This window comes from Leptodactylus fuscus, chromosome 9 (genome assembly GCF_031893055.1).
Source record: "Leptodactylus fuscus isolate aLepFus1 chromosome 9, aLepFus1.hap2, whole genome shotgun sequence".
In the NCBI taxonomy this organism is placed as follows: Eukaryota; Metazoa; Chordata; class Amphibia; order Anura; family Leptodactylidae; genus Leptodactylus; species Leptodactylus fuscus.
The window spans coordinates 50,767,186-50,783,950 of record NC_134273.1 but is presented as its reverse complement, the minus strand read 5'-3'; the positions used below and the strand labels follow the sequence as shown (position 1 = coordinate 50,783,950).

General features: G+C 46.4%; 1 protein-coding gene across 2 annotated transcripts in view; it reads left to right on the top strand.

The window, feature by feature from the left end:
• PDE4DIP (phosphodiesterase 4D interacting protein) overlaps nt 1-16,765 on the top strand; it is a 184,743-nt gene that overhangs the window by 120,590 nt on the left and 47,388 nt on the right. For both annotated transcript variants that reach the window (XM_075286675.1, XM_075286674.1), the window contains one exon: nt 16,627-16,724. In XM_075286675.1, the coding sequence (XP_075142776.1) occupies nt 16,627-16,724 (98 nt within the window). The remainder of the gene's footprint in view (nt 1-16,626; nt 16,725-16,765) is intronic.

Genomic DNA, 16,765 nt, shown 5'->3' with positions numbered 1-16,765 from the left:
GAACAATAACCCCAACTGTCCCTGCTCCCCAGAGCTGTTCTCCGCTCCTTTCATTGTCCCTCAACCTGCCCCTCCACGTCACGATTCCACGAACCTAACAGAGGAGCATCTGTGTCCAGATGCTCAAACACTAGAGTCTCCTCCATCTCCGTTCGATTTGGTGGTGGATGACCAGCAACCCACCCTCATCGACGATGATGTGACGCAGTTGCCGTCAGGGCTGGGCTGGTTAGAGGCTCCCTCCACCATGAATTGGTCCAAACTGGGTTTTTTAGAGGCTCCCTCCACCATGAATTGGTCCAAACTGGGCTGGTTAGAGGCTCCTCCACCATGAATTGGTCCAAACTGGGCTGGTTAGAGGCTCCCTCCACCATGAATTGGTCCAAACTGGGGTTTTTAGAGGCTCCCTCCACCATGAATTGGTCCAAACTGGGGTTTTTAGAGGCTCCCTCCACCATGAATTTGCCCAAACTCTGCTGGTTATTGGCTCAATCCACCCTGATTTTCAAAACAAATGTTGGTGCCAACCTCAACTTACTACAAGGGCCAAATTCACTGCTGGTGACAAGCTCTCCTCACTGCAAGTGCCAAATACACATGTTTCAAGGTGTTTTCCTACTGTCAGAGAGGTGGTATTGAGTGTGTAAAGTGTGTAGTTGTTAGGCTGTGATGTTGGGGTAATAGAGGGTCTTTGGTGTGTTAGATGCCCCCAGACATGCTTCCCCTGCTGTCCCAGTGTCATTCCAGAGGTGTTGGCATCATTTCCTGGGGTGTCATAGTGGACTTGGTGACCCTCCAGACACGGATTTGGGTTTCCCCCTTAACGAGTATCTGTTCCCCATGGACTATAATGGGGTTCGAAACCCGTTCGAACACACGAACATTGAGCGGCTGTTCGAATCGAACCTCGAACATTTTAGTGTTCGCTCATCTCTAATTAATACCAAAGAATTTGTGCTTGCAGTCATTTTCTGGAAGACAATGAGTATTATCTGACAGAATTGCAGGGGTGCCAATACTTTTGGCCAACACTGTATGTGTTAGTTTACACATTTTCTTTTTATTTGTTAAACTAGCTATCTTTATTTGATAACCTGACAAAATCAGCCATCATTACGGCAAGAAAAGTTCAGCACTGCAATAGACACTGCAAACATCCCCCAACATTTCCATGTCAATGGAGTTGATCAATGATAATTTAGCTGCGGCATATAATGGATCCAGCTCAGCACTGTAACTTCTGTTCATGATAACTTTATTTAATGTGCAAAGCTGTTCTAAGAAGTGTGAGGTTTGTTCTAGTATATTACCCATAATATATTAGTGACTTTGGTGTCATTACTAATAACATTTGCACGTGTGTGTTTTTGATTGATTGAAATGTTTTCACCTACTTGAACAGGAGCTTATTTATTTCTTAAATTGGAACTCTATAAGGGCCCCTCCTTGGCCCTGAGCACCGCCGTGTAGTTGTGACTTGTATTAGTCAGCTGGGCGGTATGTCAGGAAACATACTTTGCACACATGTTGTAACTAAAACCAGGTATTTACTCGAATGTTTTCCGATGTACATCAGCACTGGAGCAGCATAAGTCAATGCTGGAATCTCTCATAGGTCCCTTATTGTCAATATTACACAATTAGTACTTTATTAACTAATGTAACTCACAAGTAAGAGAACATAGCTGTCCATATGCATTGTTCTTACCTTCTGCAACAAGCAGTTTCTTTGCACTGGTAAAGAAATGTGGCATAACTTTGTAGTGTGAGGCATTTTTCTTATTTTCATTACACATGACCTTGTAGCAATACCATTTTGTGGGTGATGCACCATCTGTATCTCATAGGATAGTACAGAGGTATTCCAACCTAACACCACTGGTAGCCAAACTGATGGAGTGGCTTGCAGACACCACTGTTATATAGCGTGATCACACCACTGCGATAGCCAGTGCAGGGCCGTACTGTTGGGTGTGTGTCACTGACCATCTGCAGTACAATGCCAAGCCTGTGCAAAGGTTCCACCTCTCCCAGGAATACCTCAAAGGAGAAATTTGACCCTAACACCAAGATAATATAACAAACCATTTTGCATACATACCAATGGCATATAATGCGCAGCTCAAATCAAGTGCAGTAAATTAGTACGAGTAAACAGTATTATAATAAAGAGTTATCAAGAATATGGACCTAACCAGGTTACCCAGATAAGTACCCAGTTATCCAATTAAAGGGGTACACTTACACTAAGGTTGGTTTAATTTTTTTTAAGTCATAATATTTTTAAAACATTATTTTTCTACTGATACATTTTTGTGGCATTCATTCAGTACATTCAATCAACAGTCCACTATTTGCCATTCCGCCGGGTTTCTGTCCTCAACTCCGGCAACATTGGACAGGGGACGGAAAGCGGGCGGTCAGTTTTAAAACCCATTCACTTGAATGGGTTTGTAAAGGTAACTGCCGATGTCCGCCTGCGGCCTCTCTGCGTAGAAACCGGCCTGTTAAAAAAAAAAACACAGCGGTAGCGGCTGTTGCCGGCCCCCATAATGTCCCAGACCCTGTGGCAGCTGCCTCTGCTGCTACGGCGGTAGTTACGCCACTGATCCTTTTCAAGTATCTGATATATCACTCTAGGAAGTGGGTAGGGGGCCCTGGACAAAAGTTTGCATCCGGACCCACAAAACTTTACTTACGCCACTGGTTCCCAGCTCTCATGGCAACTGATCGGTGCCCTCCATTGTCATTCCAGAGGGCAGTGATCGGTAAAAGATGGTGACACCCATATTTTCTGTTATCACTTTAGATGCCACATATGTGTTTATTCATGGCATTTAAAGTGTTAACCGCTGAAATCGGTGTCGGGACCAATCACAGCTGTTAGAAGCATATGTCGTGTATGGAGAGAGCTCGGCTCCTGAGCCCTCTCTAGATGGCCTCATAGGATGATACATTCTTGGTCGTTAAAGGGTTAAGTGGGGATAAGAGAGCATAAGAAATAAGACCTGACAGTTGAAGAAAGTGGGACTTGGTATTGATCAGATTTGTAAGGCTATTCAGCACTTCAGCAGAAGGAAACCTGGTCATCACAGCTGGCAAGGAATTTCACTTCAAAAATACAGCTGCACAGCAAGACCGGACCGTACTGGAAGGACATCAGTGCAACAGGGAAAAGAGTGTTATTTTTTTGTGTTTTTTTTCACCTCCCCAGCCTATTTAAAAAATACATTTTTGCCCGGACAACCTCTTTAACTAGAGCAGTGTTTCTCAACCTTTCTAATGCCGTGACCCCGCAATATAGTTCCTCATGTTGCGGTGACCCCATTCAGTTTGGAACACGCATCCATAATGGCATGCGTTCCAGCTGAATAGCGCTGCTGCAGACAGTAGCGCGGCTTCTGAGTGGCTAAAGCCATGGGAAATATGTATTTTCTGATGGCTTTAGGCATACCTCCCAACTTTTGAAGATTAGAAAGAGGGACAAAATATGCGGTGCAAATTTAGCCCCACCCACTTTTATGTTGACTACGCCCATTCTCATTCATTTTTCATGTGCTCCCACACAGTATAATCCTCCTACAGTCACCCGTACGTACCCGTACTCCACCATCTCTCCCCCAGTTTCATATAACCCCTTCATCTGCCCCCAGTTTCATGTCCCCTTCCATCTCTGCCCCCAGTTTCACGTCCCCCCATCTCTGCGCCCAGTTTCATGTCCCCCATCTCTTCCCCAGTTTTATGTCCCCCCATCTCTGCCTCCAGTGTCAAGCCGTACCCCCCCTTCATCTGCCCACAGTTTCATGTCCCCCATCTCTTCCCCTAGTTTCATGTCCCATCTATTCCCCAGTTTCATATTCCCCCATCTCTGCCCCCAGTATCATGCCGTCCCCCTCTTTATCTGCCCACAGTTTCATGTCCCTCCATCTCTGTCCCCAGTGTCATGCTGTACCCCCACCTTCATCTGCCCACAGTTTCAAGTCACCCCATCTCTTCCCCCAGTTTCTTGTCTCCATCTGTTCCGCGGTTTCATGTTCCCCCATCTCTGCCCAGAGCTTCATGTCCCTCCATCTCTGTCCCCAGTGTCATGCCGTCCCCTCCCTTCATCTGCCCACAGTCTCATGTCCCTCCATCTCTGCCCCCAGTGTCATGCCGTCCCCCCCTTCATCTGCCCACAGTTTCATGTCCCTCCATCTCTGCCCCCAGTGTCATGCCGTCCCCCCCTTCATCTGCCCAGTTTCATGTCCCTCCATCTCTGTCCCCAGTGTCATGCCGTCCCCCCCTTCATCTGCCCCTTCATTATGTTCCACCTTAATGTTTAAAACAACAACAAAAAAAACACTCACCTTCCAACGCTCCTCCCGTCGCCCGCTCAGTCTCGCTCACTCATATAGTTGTAGCCTTGTAGCCGCGATGTGACGTCATCACATCGCGGCTACACATACAGAAGCCGCAGCACAGCGTTAAAGCAGGAGCTGGCTGTGTCAGCTCCTGCTTTAATCGCCTGTGTTTTCAACTCATCGGCGTCCTCCGGGCGCCGATCAGTTGAAACCGGGACATACCTCCCACTGACCGGGACGGTTGGGAGGTATGTGGCGACCCCTGTGTTTTGGTCGTTCGACCCCCGCCGGGGTCGCGACCCACAGGTTGAGAACCGCTGCACTAGATGCTATCAGCTTATTAGATTTATTCACATATTTGTAAAATACGAGTCATGCTGTAGTTTGACATCCATACATTTTGTAAGGCAGTGAGTGGGAAGGCAGTTGGCAGCTGGTGGGCAGTTTATAGTTTTAATAGTTCATGTTCCAATTCTGCCTGAACCTTAGTCCTTTCCTTTTCTTAGACGAGAGGCTTCTGCTATAAGGACGCCGCTAACTGTGGCCTTATGGACTGCCCAGTTAATAGCTGGTTTGGTATCTGACTTTTTATTAAATGTAAAGACAGACACTCCCCTACCCTTGATCTGATTTGGGGTATGGCCAATAGGGTTTTTTTGTGAATTAAATACTTAGAAAATGAGGTGTCAGTGAATTGAAATTCTTGAATACAAAAAATGTAAGGTTTCATTTTGTCATATTGGAGAAACCCCTTACAACGCTTCTGAGTGGAACTGAATCCCCCTCACATTAGGTGAAATAATCTTACACATGAGAAGGTCTCAAGTGTGGGCTAACCAGTTCACTTCTGAAGAGGACAATTCAGGTCAGATAATCATAAGCAGAATCTCAAAACCACCATAAATACAGACAGAAAATAGGTAGCACTGTAAGAATAAAAAAAAACCACAAGCATGAAAAAACAGTAACAGCAAACTCAAAATCAGGGCATGCACTCTGGGGTTAAGTGGAGTGCATCAAGTCCTATAGCGCCTAAAGAGCACGAGACACATGAAACCGCTGTCGTGGCTAACCCCCAAGATAATAAGGGGGAGAATAAAGTGCTATAGGCTATTGAAGAATACAACCAATAAATCCAGGGGCAGCCTTGGGAGAGGGTGATAATAACAATATCATCTGAATGATAAACAAAGAGTTCTCAATGGCAATATTAAGGCTGACATAAAACATTAGCTAGAGGTAGTGAAACAAGGCTAAGGTCTGAAAATACCAAGTACAATGAAAATCGCAAATAGTAACATTCATTCTGGATAACCTGCAAAGAAAACAGGGGAGACAAGTCATAAATTTATCATGGAGGCACATGAGTCTTTTCTGGTCATGGAGGTCAGGCGGAGCTCAATGATTTGTGCTTTGTTGGCCAAGTGCATAGGAGTCTGGGGCAGAGGGTCACTGGGATCCATTTCATCCCACTGACTCTCTGCATAGAGCTGTATCGATGGAGCTATATCCATCAGGGGCTGTAAATTCCTGGCCACTGATATGATGGATTTAATCGCTGTGTATAGAGCTTGAGGATGATATTCCTGGGCACATTCAGGTTCTTACTCAAATATGGTCCATACAAAGCAGTGTGAGGTCCACCTGTTAAAGTAGCGCTGCAAACAGTCTCTTGAAACGTAGTTACCGACTCCAGCACTCCCCTGATATGGATGTAGGTTCTTCCTCACTTGTTTTCTACATCTTCTAATTTCAAATCGATGGCAGTAGGCTCTAGGCTCTAGCAGTAAACTCTAGGTCATAAGTCCCAGTGTCCATCATGGGGTCGTTGTCAAGGTAGCTAGTGTTATAGTCAGCAGGATATATAAAAAAAACTAAAAGAAATAATATTCTGCGGAGCCCTCTGTACTCTGAGTACTAACACCTAAGTGTGAATACTCTCTGACAGTTAGTGTCACTGCCAGCTAACTGAAGAACCAGGTGTGCGCTGTTAAATTCACAGAGCCACCTGTGCAGGTCAGAGCAGCCGCTACAACAATTAAACTGTCTAGCCAGAACTACTGGTCTAGACAGAGACCGAACTAAACCCTGCGTGCTTTTGTTCCACCAAACCCCCAAGGCAGCTTACTGCCACCAACTCACAGTGTGAATACTGACTGAGAGTATCACTAGCTAAAGCCACCTGAGATAATTCACACAACACCCACACAAGGCAGCATGGTACCCAACTAATGGCATTGCTATCTCAGGGGTAATTTACTAGCTAGGCCAACTAAAGATTATTCAGGCTGGAACCCATACACGCACACAAACATCGTTTCGGGTTTGAGATTTGATCTTAGCGCACTGGGCGTCCAGACCAGCCCCCTTAAATAGGCAAGGGGCGGTCACAAGCAAATAGCCCAGCTGCCCACGCCCGAGTGTCCATTGGTTGACACCTATGTCGGTCAAACAGTCGACCACACCCGGCTGTTGCAAGGCAGATTAACCCTTGCAACCCTGGACTGTGCAGAGGAACAGGAAGCATCGCCCATATCATGGCCGCAGCTACTGCACAATCCTAACACTACCCCCCCTCCACAGCGCAACGACACCATGCATCTCCGGATCGGAGACGAACATGACGAGGAGTGAGCCAGATATGATCCCCTGGGGACAACTCCATCCCTGACGTCTGGGATCAGTTGTTGCTCCCCTCCTATCCTTGGCCTAACTCATGGCAGATTGTATAAACCGTGGAGCTTTGTCATTTGGAAACTTAAAGGGGTATTCCCATGACGCTTGTTCACTAACCTGCAGGCTGTTGTGCTCTCTTCACTTCCTGCTTTTCTCGGCATATAGGTGGGTGGGGTTTCACTTGCACGTTATTGGTTATGAATGAATTACCACAGTGTGAAGCTGATGTAGCAGAGCTGGATTTGAGTCAGTTTGCATTACATACAGAGGTAACGGACTCCCTATCTCAGCCCTTAGCCAAATTCAATTAAACTGACTGATAAGAGCTCAGAAAACCCGGAGCTCTCTGTGAAGCTCCGTTACTTAAAAGACACAAACAGCTCAGAGCTGCTCCCAGCCCCTCCCTCCCCCCTCTGAGAGCAGGCAGCTACATCACTTGACAAATGAGCAGATAATCCCAAGGGCCATAGAAATGAGGTGTAAACAATGAAGTGAATAAATTAAGATAGCGGCCAAACAAAGCAGTTTTGATAAAGCAATGCATTTAGGAAAAGTCTTAAATCCACATAAACTAGCAGTATAGATAGGATCCTTGTGATGGGACAACCCCTTTAACCACAGGACTTGACAAGTCAGGGGAGTAAACAAGTCTAGTCATTTTATCCTGCCCAGATACTGTGCCTTCACTAAATCTAGGGTTCAATTTTTCCCTATCTTTCCCTTGCGGGCAAAAAATCTCCCTGGCATCTGATGGCAGGGGGCAATAAGACTTTTTTGCAGAGTTGTGTCTCCTGCTTCTGCCTTGAGGCGGCGTTGCCCTTGGCAACAGGTGAGTGGAGTATATATGAGACCTAGGTACTGGCAGAGTCTTAGTAGCATTTATAGTAAAGACCTCTGCAGGCTGAGGGGGTAAGCCCTCCTGCTTTGAAGGCCTCACTGGAGGGACGGCTGATGGTATAGCCTCCATACATCTTCCCTTGCACTCCACTTACTAATCTCCCCTTGCCTCCAGTCTATGACTGGTGAGTGTCGGCGTAACTATGGGAGACCTAGCATTACTGCATCAGTTAAGCCCTCCATGATGTAAAAAGGGAGCTGTTCTGTGTGCAGTGTACCACACTGCAGAAGCAACGGTGGCATCTCAAATTGGATCTGCGGCCGAATCTGAGACCTGTCAACTACCTTGATATTAATGGGGGTCTGGAGAGCTTTCATAGGAATGCCAAACTGCTGAGCAAATTTTACAGAAATGAAATTTCCCATGGCCCCAGAGTCAACAAATGCCCTAGTGTCAACCCAATCATTTCCCAGCTTAAGGGCTACTGGGAACCGGACACGATTATGGGACTTTTGGGTACCAAATAGCCCACCCCCAATGGACACTTGGCTAGCCCTTTTCCCTAGTGGGGTCGAGCATTGAGGAGCAATATGCCCTGGCCTGTTACAACGGTAACAAATCACCCCCCTGATTTTCCTACTCCTGCTGCTACCAGGAGTGGAAGCACGGGAGGTGTCCATAGGTTCAGTGGACTCCTCAACAGGCCGGGCAGTAGTAGATTTTATGACCCCCCTCTGTGACATGAGGTTATGTTTGAGCCCCCGCTCCACTCTCCTATCTGACAACTGTGTATCTATCTACACAAGTAGCCGATTTTATAAGGGTAGAGAGTGAGGTAGACGGTGTTCGGCCTGCTAGTTCATCCTTTATATTTGAGGACAAACCCTCCCAAAAAATTGCCACCAGTACCTTGTCTGGCCAATCCAGCTCGGAAGCCAAGGTCCGAAACTCGATAGCAAAGTCCGCTACTGAGCTCTGGTCTTGCCTTAAAGAGGACCTTTCATCAAATCGGGCACATGCAGTTTTATATACTGCTGGAAAGCTGACAGTGCGCTGAATTCAGCGCATTGTCGGCTTTCCCGATCCGTGCCCGGTGTAAAGCGCTATCGGTCCCTGGACCGTAGCGCTTTAGTGTCAGAAGGGCCTTTCTGACTGTTAGCCAGTCAGAAAGGCCCTTCTGCCTCGCGGCGCCTATCGCGCTGTGCTGTGGAGCGGGGAGGAATGCCCTCCTCCATCTCCTGATAATGCTCGTCTAAGGACGAGCTGTGTGAGCAGAGGGAGGGGGCGTTCCTCCCCGCTCCACAGCACAGCACGATAGGCGCCACGAGGCAGAAGGACGTTCCTGGCTAACAGTCAGAAACGCCCTTCTGACACTAAAGCACTACGGTCCCGGGACCGATAGCGCTTTACACCAGGCACGGATCGGGAAAGCCGACAGTGCGCTGAATTCAGTGCACTGTCAGCTTTCCAGCAGTATATAAAACTGCATGTGCCCGATTTGATGAAAGGTCCTCTTTAAGCATAAGAGCTGAGAGGCGTAGGTGGACTGGGGCACAGGGCCATGAAACACCAAATGTAGCGCTTCAAGCAGAGAGGTTAGTGTAGCCAACTCTGCTGTATCCCACTCTTTTAATGGGGTAACCCAGGCCAAAGCTCTTCCAGTGGCAAGGAAACCACAAAGGCCACCTTAGACTTCTCATCTGGGAAGAGACTGGGACCTTCAATCTATATTTTACATTGGTGAATGAATCCCCGACATCCCTGTGGCTCACCTGCATACCACTCCGGAGGCAGGAGAGGACACGGTGATGCTGCAGAGGTCGGCAGACTACCCACCAACTGAGCCATAGCCTTGATATAGGTCAGAAAAATTAACTGGGGCAGCTGGTGGGGATTGTTGCAAGTGTTGCTCCACCGCTCCCAGGCGTGTGTTCAGGCTCTAAGATACTGTTATGGTCAGCAGGATATATTAATAAAAACTAAAAGAAATAATATCCTGCAGAGCCCTCTGGACTCTGACTGCTAACACCTAAGTGTGAATACTATCTGACAGTGTCACTGCCAGCTAACTGAAGAACCAGGTGTGCTCTGTTAAATTCACAGAGCCACCTGTGCAGGTCAGAGCAGCCGCTACAACAATTAAACTGTCTAGCCATAAACGCCTGGTCTATACAGAGACCGAACTAAACCCTGTGTGCTTCTGTTCCACCCAACCCCCGACTGTTGCAAGGCAGATTAATCCTTGCAACCCTGGACTGTGTAGGGGAACAGGTAGCGACGCCCATATCATGGCCGCAGCTACTGCACAATCCTAACAGCTAGTGAGGAAGTGCTACTATGAGGATAACGCTCTCCAGCAAGGCCAGATGGACAAAGTGATCTGAACATTTCCGGCACAGTATGACAAGCAGCTGCGTCGTCCCTGACTTTCCGGGTCTTCTGGGTCTGATTTTTAGAGCATGTACACATGTTAATATTATAGGAGATGGCAGGGTGGCATAGGAAGCAGAGTCAAGTCGTTTGTTCATGTGGAGGATCAATGATGGAGAGCTGGGTTGTTAACCAGCCACTATCAGAGCAGATATACATAAATTCACCAGAAGTCAATAATAAAGAGGTCCAGGTATCCAGCAGGAAAATAAACAGGTGCCCAAGATAAGAGTCCATAAACCAGAGAGTAGCTTAAGGAGGGCTGTAGGTGTGTTTGTATATGTGTGGGAAATCCATTCAGTAATCCTGGAGTCAGCAAAGCGATAGGCTGATTCAATATATCCCCCTAGTCAGCAGTGTAGCAGAGAGGAGAAACTCACTGGCATTTTGATGCCAGGAGGAGTGCACACCGGCACATAAAGAGGAGCACTGGAGGATACAGTGATGAAGCAGGCTTTGAAGGGAAGATGGCTTTGGCTGCATGCAGCAATCAAGCTGTGTGGTTTGGCAATGGTGGTAAATCCATGCAAACAGGTTCACCCTGCACAGGTGGGTCCCAATATCAGGAGGGCACCGGGTCCAGAGAAGAACTCAGGATCGTAATAGCCCCTGAATCAGCCACTGCATAGAGTCCTTAGGATGAATCTCATCCAAAGCTTGTCTAGGCACGTTTCTAATTCCTAATGTAAACCCGTTTACAACAACCTCTATTACAAAATTGTCTGACCACTGTATTAGCAATGCTATCTCCGATGCCGGCCCTGCTACCTCTTGTGTAACCCCCTCTACCTCATAATGTAATGTACCACGTAGAAGTTTTGCATTCTGCAAAACTCAGCATGCAAGAAGGGCCCTCAGTCACATTTTGAGAAGTGACTATTTCTTTGTAATGTATCATTTTTCCATGTGCCCACACAACGTATAATCCTCCTACAGTCACCCTAACATTATACACCCCCACATTATAACATTTCCCTCCAAATGTCCCACAGCATTAAGTCCTGGTGCCCCAGCTTAAACTAGCAGAAACTAGAGGGGGACATTACACTGGGGCAGCTGGAGGGTGACATTAAACAGTGGGGCTAGTTGGAGGGGGACATTAAACTGGGGGCAAATAGAGGCAGACATGTCCACCTCCAGTTACCCCCCACGGTTTAATATGTCCCTCCAGCTGCCCCAATTTAATGCCCCCCTCTCCATCTGCCTTCAGTTTAACTGCCCCCTAAATTTCCCCCAGTTCCCTCCTCTTACTCACACATGCTGTCTCTTCTCTCCTTATCTTCCTTCAATCTCAATTCCCGTTAGCTTGCTCTTTCTGTGTAACAGCAACCACACTGTCCTGTATGGCTACGCCCACTAACGAGTCTTAGCCTATCCTAGTGAGCTAATGGACCTGTGATGACATCATTACAGGTCCTTTAGCAGACTTCCCATTCAGCATCTACTTTTATCCCACAAGCTATGCGGGTCGGACAGAACCAGTCTGAGGGCCGGATGTGGCCCGGGGGACGTATATTGCCTAGGTCTAGTACAGAGCCTAAGTAGCATATCTGGATTCAAAACTAACAGCACTGATTTGATCCTGCTCATGATGGGTACAGATTGTGGTAGAAAAAAACAACAAAAAACAGCTTTATCTCCCTGTACTGTGAATATTTTTTTAACCACTTCAGCACCAGGCCAATTTCTCTAGTTCAGGAAAAGAGACATTTTATTTCTGCATGTTTTGGGAAAATCTGGGAAAATGTAAACAAAAGAAGAGGAAAAATGTGTCTGTTTTTCATGTTTCATGTGGCATATATATATATTTTTTTTACATTATTTTACTTTAACTTTAATTGTTTGTTTATTTATTTTACTGTGTCCCCATAGGTTCAGAATAGATCTTTGGGGGCATCAGAACACAATTTTTTTTGGTGACAGAGGTTAATTTACCCTGTAAGGGTATGTTCACATGGAGTTTTTGGCAGTGGAAAAAATCTGCTTCAGTAATGAGGAAACTTTTTTTGACACATTTTTTTTTTTTTACATGAGGCGTTTTTTGGAAGGGTTTTTGACGCGTTCTTAGTTTTTTGGGTTTTTTTTTGCTCCAACAAAGTGTATAGACCTGGAAACTTCTCTTTGCAAAACGCTAGCAGTTTTTAAACTCGCTTTATTGAAAGGTGCTTAACAGAGCAAATAATACAGTGAAAAAAGAATAGAATGTAAGCACAAATAAAACCTACAGAAAAAAAAAATAATTTACAAACAAACAAAGATAAGCCACAACAATGTCACCTCCTGCCCCAAACCCCACCCCGGCCCGTACAGTTCAAAGCAGAACATTACATGCTATACCGACAAAATGAAGCAGTATTATGACAGGGGGAGCCATGAACCTAACCAGCACGAGCTACCCCTACGGAGTGAAGGCACCAATAGCCGAGCGCATTGAAGAGGCAGAATATTGGATCATGGGGGAGTCACACCAAGCTCCCCAAACTTTAGAAAAGTTTACGCCACTGGGAAACGGATGGGGCTCTAGGGGCCATCCTCTGCAATGCGATGGCTATCCTTGCATAAAACAGGCATTCCCGAAGGAAAATGCGGGTGTGATGCTGTCATAACTCCTCCTCCAACACACCGAATAAACATACTTCGGGAGAAAAGGGAACAGGGCGGTTCAGGACTTCCGTCAGGAGGTCCCCCTCCAAAAGGTTTGGATAACAGGGCAGCTCCACAGCATGTGCCAAAAGTCCGCACGAGGGCATGACACCTAAGACAATTAGGGCCAGTTAACCGACCCATCCGGTGTAACCGGACTGGGGTCAGATAACATTGATGTAGAATAAAAATCTGAATCTGCTTGTTGTTAGCTGAGGGTGACACATAGAGAGGAGACTCTAAGATCTCCTGGAATGTCTCCTCCGTCAGCTCTGGGATATTAGTACGCCATCGCATCAATATCGGGGCTTCGGCTAGAGATACCTTCGCATGAATCAAATGATCGTACAAAACTGAAATAAGGCCTCCTGGGCCTTGGGATCGTAACACACTAATAAGCGGGTATTCTGATATGGTACAAGGTTGGTGAGGGAATAATGAGGAAAGGGCATGCGGTATCTGAAGGAATCTAAAGAATTGGTGCCTCGGAATTTCATGGGAGGAGGCCAGGGAATCAAAGGCGACAAACACTCCCTGTGAGTATAGGTCAGCCAAGGAAGACACTCCATATCTGGACCAGGACCTGGCATCAGATAGTACAAACAAATCAGGTAGCCCAGGATTATCCCATAAAGGGGTCTCCACAGGGACATCTGAATACGAAGACACCTTCCGGGCCTGTTTCCAAACCTGTACCGCCAAGGCATGGATGGGTAGCAGTCGACCTCTAAATAGCCGAGAGTGGTCCAGAACCGGCCACAGTATGCGTAAGTCCAGGCGGTGAGCCAGGTGCGCCTCAGGTCCCGAGGGCCGGGTCTGGGAAAGCCAGGGTTTTATAAAACGAAGCTGTCCCACTAAATAGTAAAGACACAGGTCGGGGAGGGACGCCCCCCCAAGCTGTTTCGGTCTCTGGAGAGCGGATAATCGTAATTTGGGTCTAGAATGGCCCCAGACAAAAGAGGTCCACAAAGAGTGCATCTGTCTAAAAAATCGGAGAGGGACAGGCACGGCCGAGTTACTAAGGGAGTACAGGCATTTGGGCAGAACGATCATTTTTATTAGGTTGATTCTACCAGCTAAGGACAATGGTAATGTAGCCCAGGTCTGGAATTTAGAGCGAAAGTGTGAAAGGAGGAGAAAAATATTGAGGTCCAGATACGTCCCATAATCTCTAGGGATCATAATTCCAAGATATTTAAAGGCAGAGACCACCGGCAATCCACACACCACCTCTCCCTTCGCTGCCGTCAGAGTACGACCTATGGGCATATAAGAGGAATTAGACCAATTGGTCCGCAGGCCCGAATAATCACCAAAAATATTTAGCAGTTCCATGGCTCGGGGTAGGGATGTGGAGGGGTCAGCCATGAACAGGAGAAGGTCATCGGCATAAAGCGCCGTCCTCTCCTCTTGGGGACCTATAGATATACCTCTATAAACAGGATCTTGCCGAAGAAGTAAGGCCAGGGGTTCTATAGCCAAAGCAAACAGCAGCGGAGAGAGAGGACATCCCTGTCGTGTGCCTCTACCTAATGTAAAATACGGAGACAGCGAACTGTTAATGGATAGCGCCGTAATAAAATGGTCCCCAAACCCATACCTACGCAAGGACTGTAAAAGGAAAGGCCATTCGACCGAGTCGAACGCCTTAGCCGCATCCAGTGAGGCTACTGCCCAATCCTCCGAAGAGACCGAGCCAATCTGGGTCACCACCTGGACACGCCTGAGGTTGTCAGATGTAGATTTGCCTGGCATGAAACCGGTCTGGTCAGGGTGGATCAGATCTAGAACCACAGTGTTAAGCCTCCTCGCCAACATCTTAGTCAGTATTTTAAAATCAGTATTCAATAAAGATATAGGCCTATAAGAACCACAGTCCAGCGAATCCTTATCCGGTTTGAGAAGAACAACAATAGTAGCTTCATAAAAGGATTATTATTATTATTATTATTTATTTATATAGCGCCATTAATTCCATGGTGCTTTACATTTAGGATTCCGGAAGACTGCGGACTTCAAAGGCAGATTCATAACACTTCAGCAATACAGGCAGAAGCACAGCTCCATATTGAGCATACACCTCCACTGGGATACCGTCGGGGCCAGGAGATTTCCCCCTTGCCATGTCCACCAACGCCTCCATCAACTCCTCCAAAGTAAAGGGGGAGTCCAAAAAAACACGCTGATCATCAGACAGAGCGGGGAAGGGAATAGAATCTAAGTAAATAGCCAGGTCCTTGTCACTAACCCCAAGTTTGGAACCATATAGGTCACTGTAGTACTGGTGGAATCTAATCCGGATGTCATTGCCACTAGTAAGGGTTTCACCTGTCCCGGAGCATATTCGGAGAATAGCCGGGGAAGCCGTGTTTTGATGTACCAAATGGGCCAACAAACTGCTAGACTGATTCCCGAGTTCATAGAATTTCTGCTTACTAAAAAATAGGGACCTACGGGCCTTGTCAACGCATCGCAGTTTTTCTACTTCCCATTGACTTCAATGGGTTTTTCCAGGCGGAGTCCACCTGAAGATAGGTCATGTCACTTTTTTTTCTGCTAGCTGAAAAAAAATGCTAGTGGAAAAAAAAGCTAGCAGCTCCCATTGAAATGAATGGGAGGCATTTTTGCAGGCGGATTCCACATCAAAATCCGCTGGCAAAAAACTCTGTGTGAACAGACCCTAACTGGGATTGATACCTTAGTCCCAGTTACAGGAGGAATACAGCCTCCTGCCTGTTACTCCTGAGCTTATCTGACTCCTCATGGGTCAGAGGGGAGCCACATCATTGACTGCTGTGTACACACTGATCAGGAAGGCAGGGACGGTAATAAATCAATCTAGTGGCGGATCCAGGCTTTGCGGGGCCCTGGGCAATTGACATTATTGTAATGTCTGACATTACATTCTGACATTACAATAAATACAATGCAGTAATACTCACAGGAGACGTCTCCCCACATTTCCCGTGTGACTTGACTCTGTAAAGTTTGAAACACATATTTTTCACTCCTCACTTCTCCACGCACCCAACCCCTTTATATATATATATATATATATATATATATATATATATATATATATATATATATATATATATATATCCCACAGCAGCCCCTGCCGCCTATATTATGCCCCACAGTGGCAAAATAGACTGTGGGGCATAATAGAGGTTGCAGGGGCCACAGTGGACCCTTCAAGCTCTATTATTATACTAAGGGGTCTTTTCAGTACTCCGAGTATAATAATCGGAGCCCCAGGAGAGATGAGCGAAGATAATAAGCACTGTTACTCACCTCTACGGGATCCGTTGTTAAAGAGGACCTTTCATGGGTTTGGGCAAAGGCAGTTCTATATATAGAACTGCCTTTGCCCAAACCCATGAAAGGTCCTCTTTAATCCTAGCAGGCTTCGGGCCTATATGGTACTGCTAGCACAGGCTTTGGGCCTATATGGTAATATACCAGACCACATGACGTCTGGGCATTACCATATAGGCCCGAAGGCAGCTACGATTAACATGTAAATTGTATTAATATAGCATTACTAATATGGCTGACTGCATTTTTGCAACTAGTTTGTTTTGTGTCTTTATGGTTACAGGCTACAAAAAAAACCCCAAAACATGTTTATAGTGTCATCCTGTTACTCCCTTCCAATAGCTCAACTGTCTTGATAAACTTCTTATACTTCATTTTTAGGTACGTGCGACAATAACATCAGTGCTGAAAAGAAGACAAGTCAGTTTACAGAACCTAAAGAAGATTCACATGATGAAATGATGGAAGATGTGCAGAAGGTAAAGATCAACGCTCTGAGTACCGTGACAAAATCGGTATA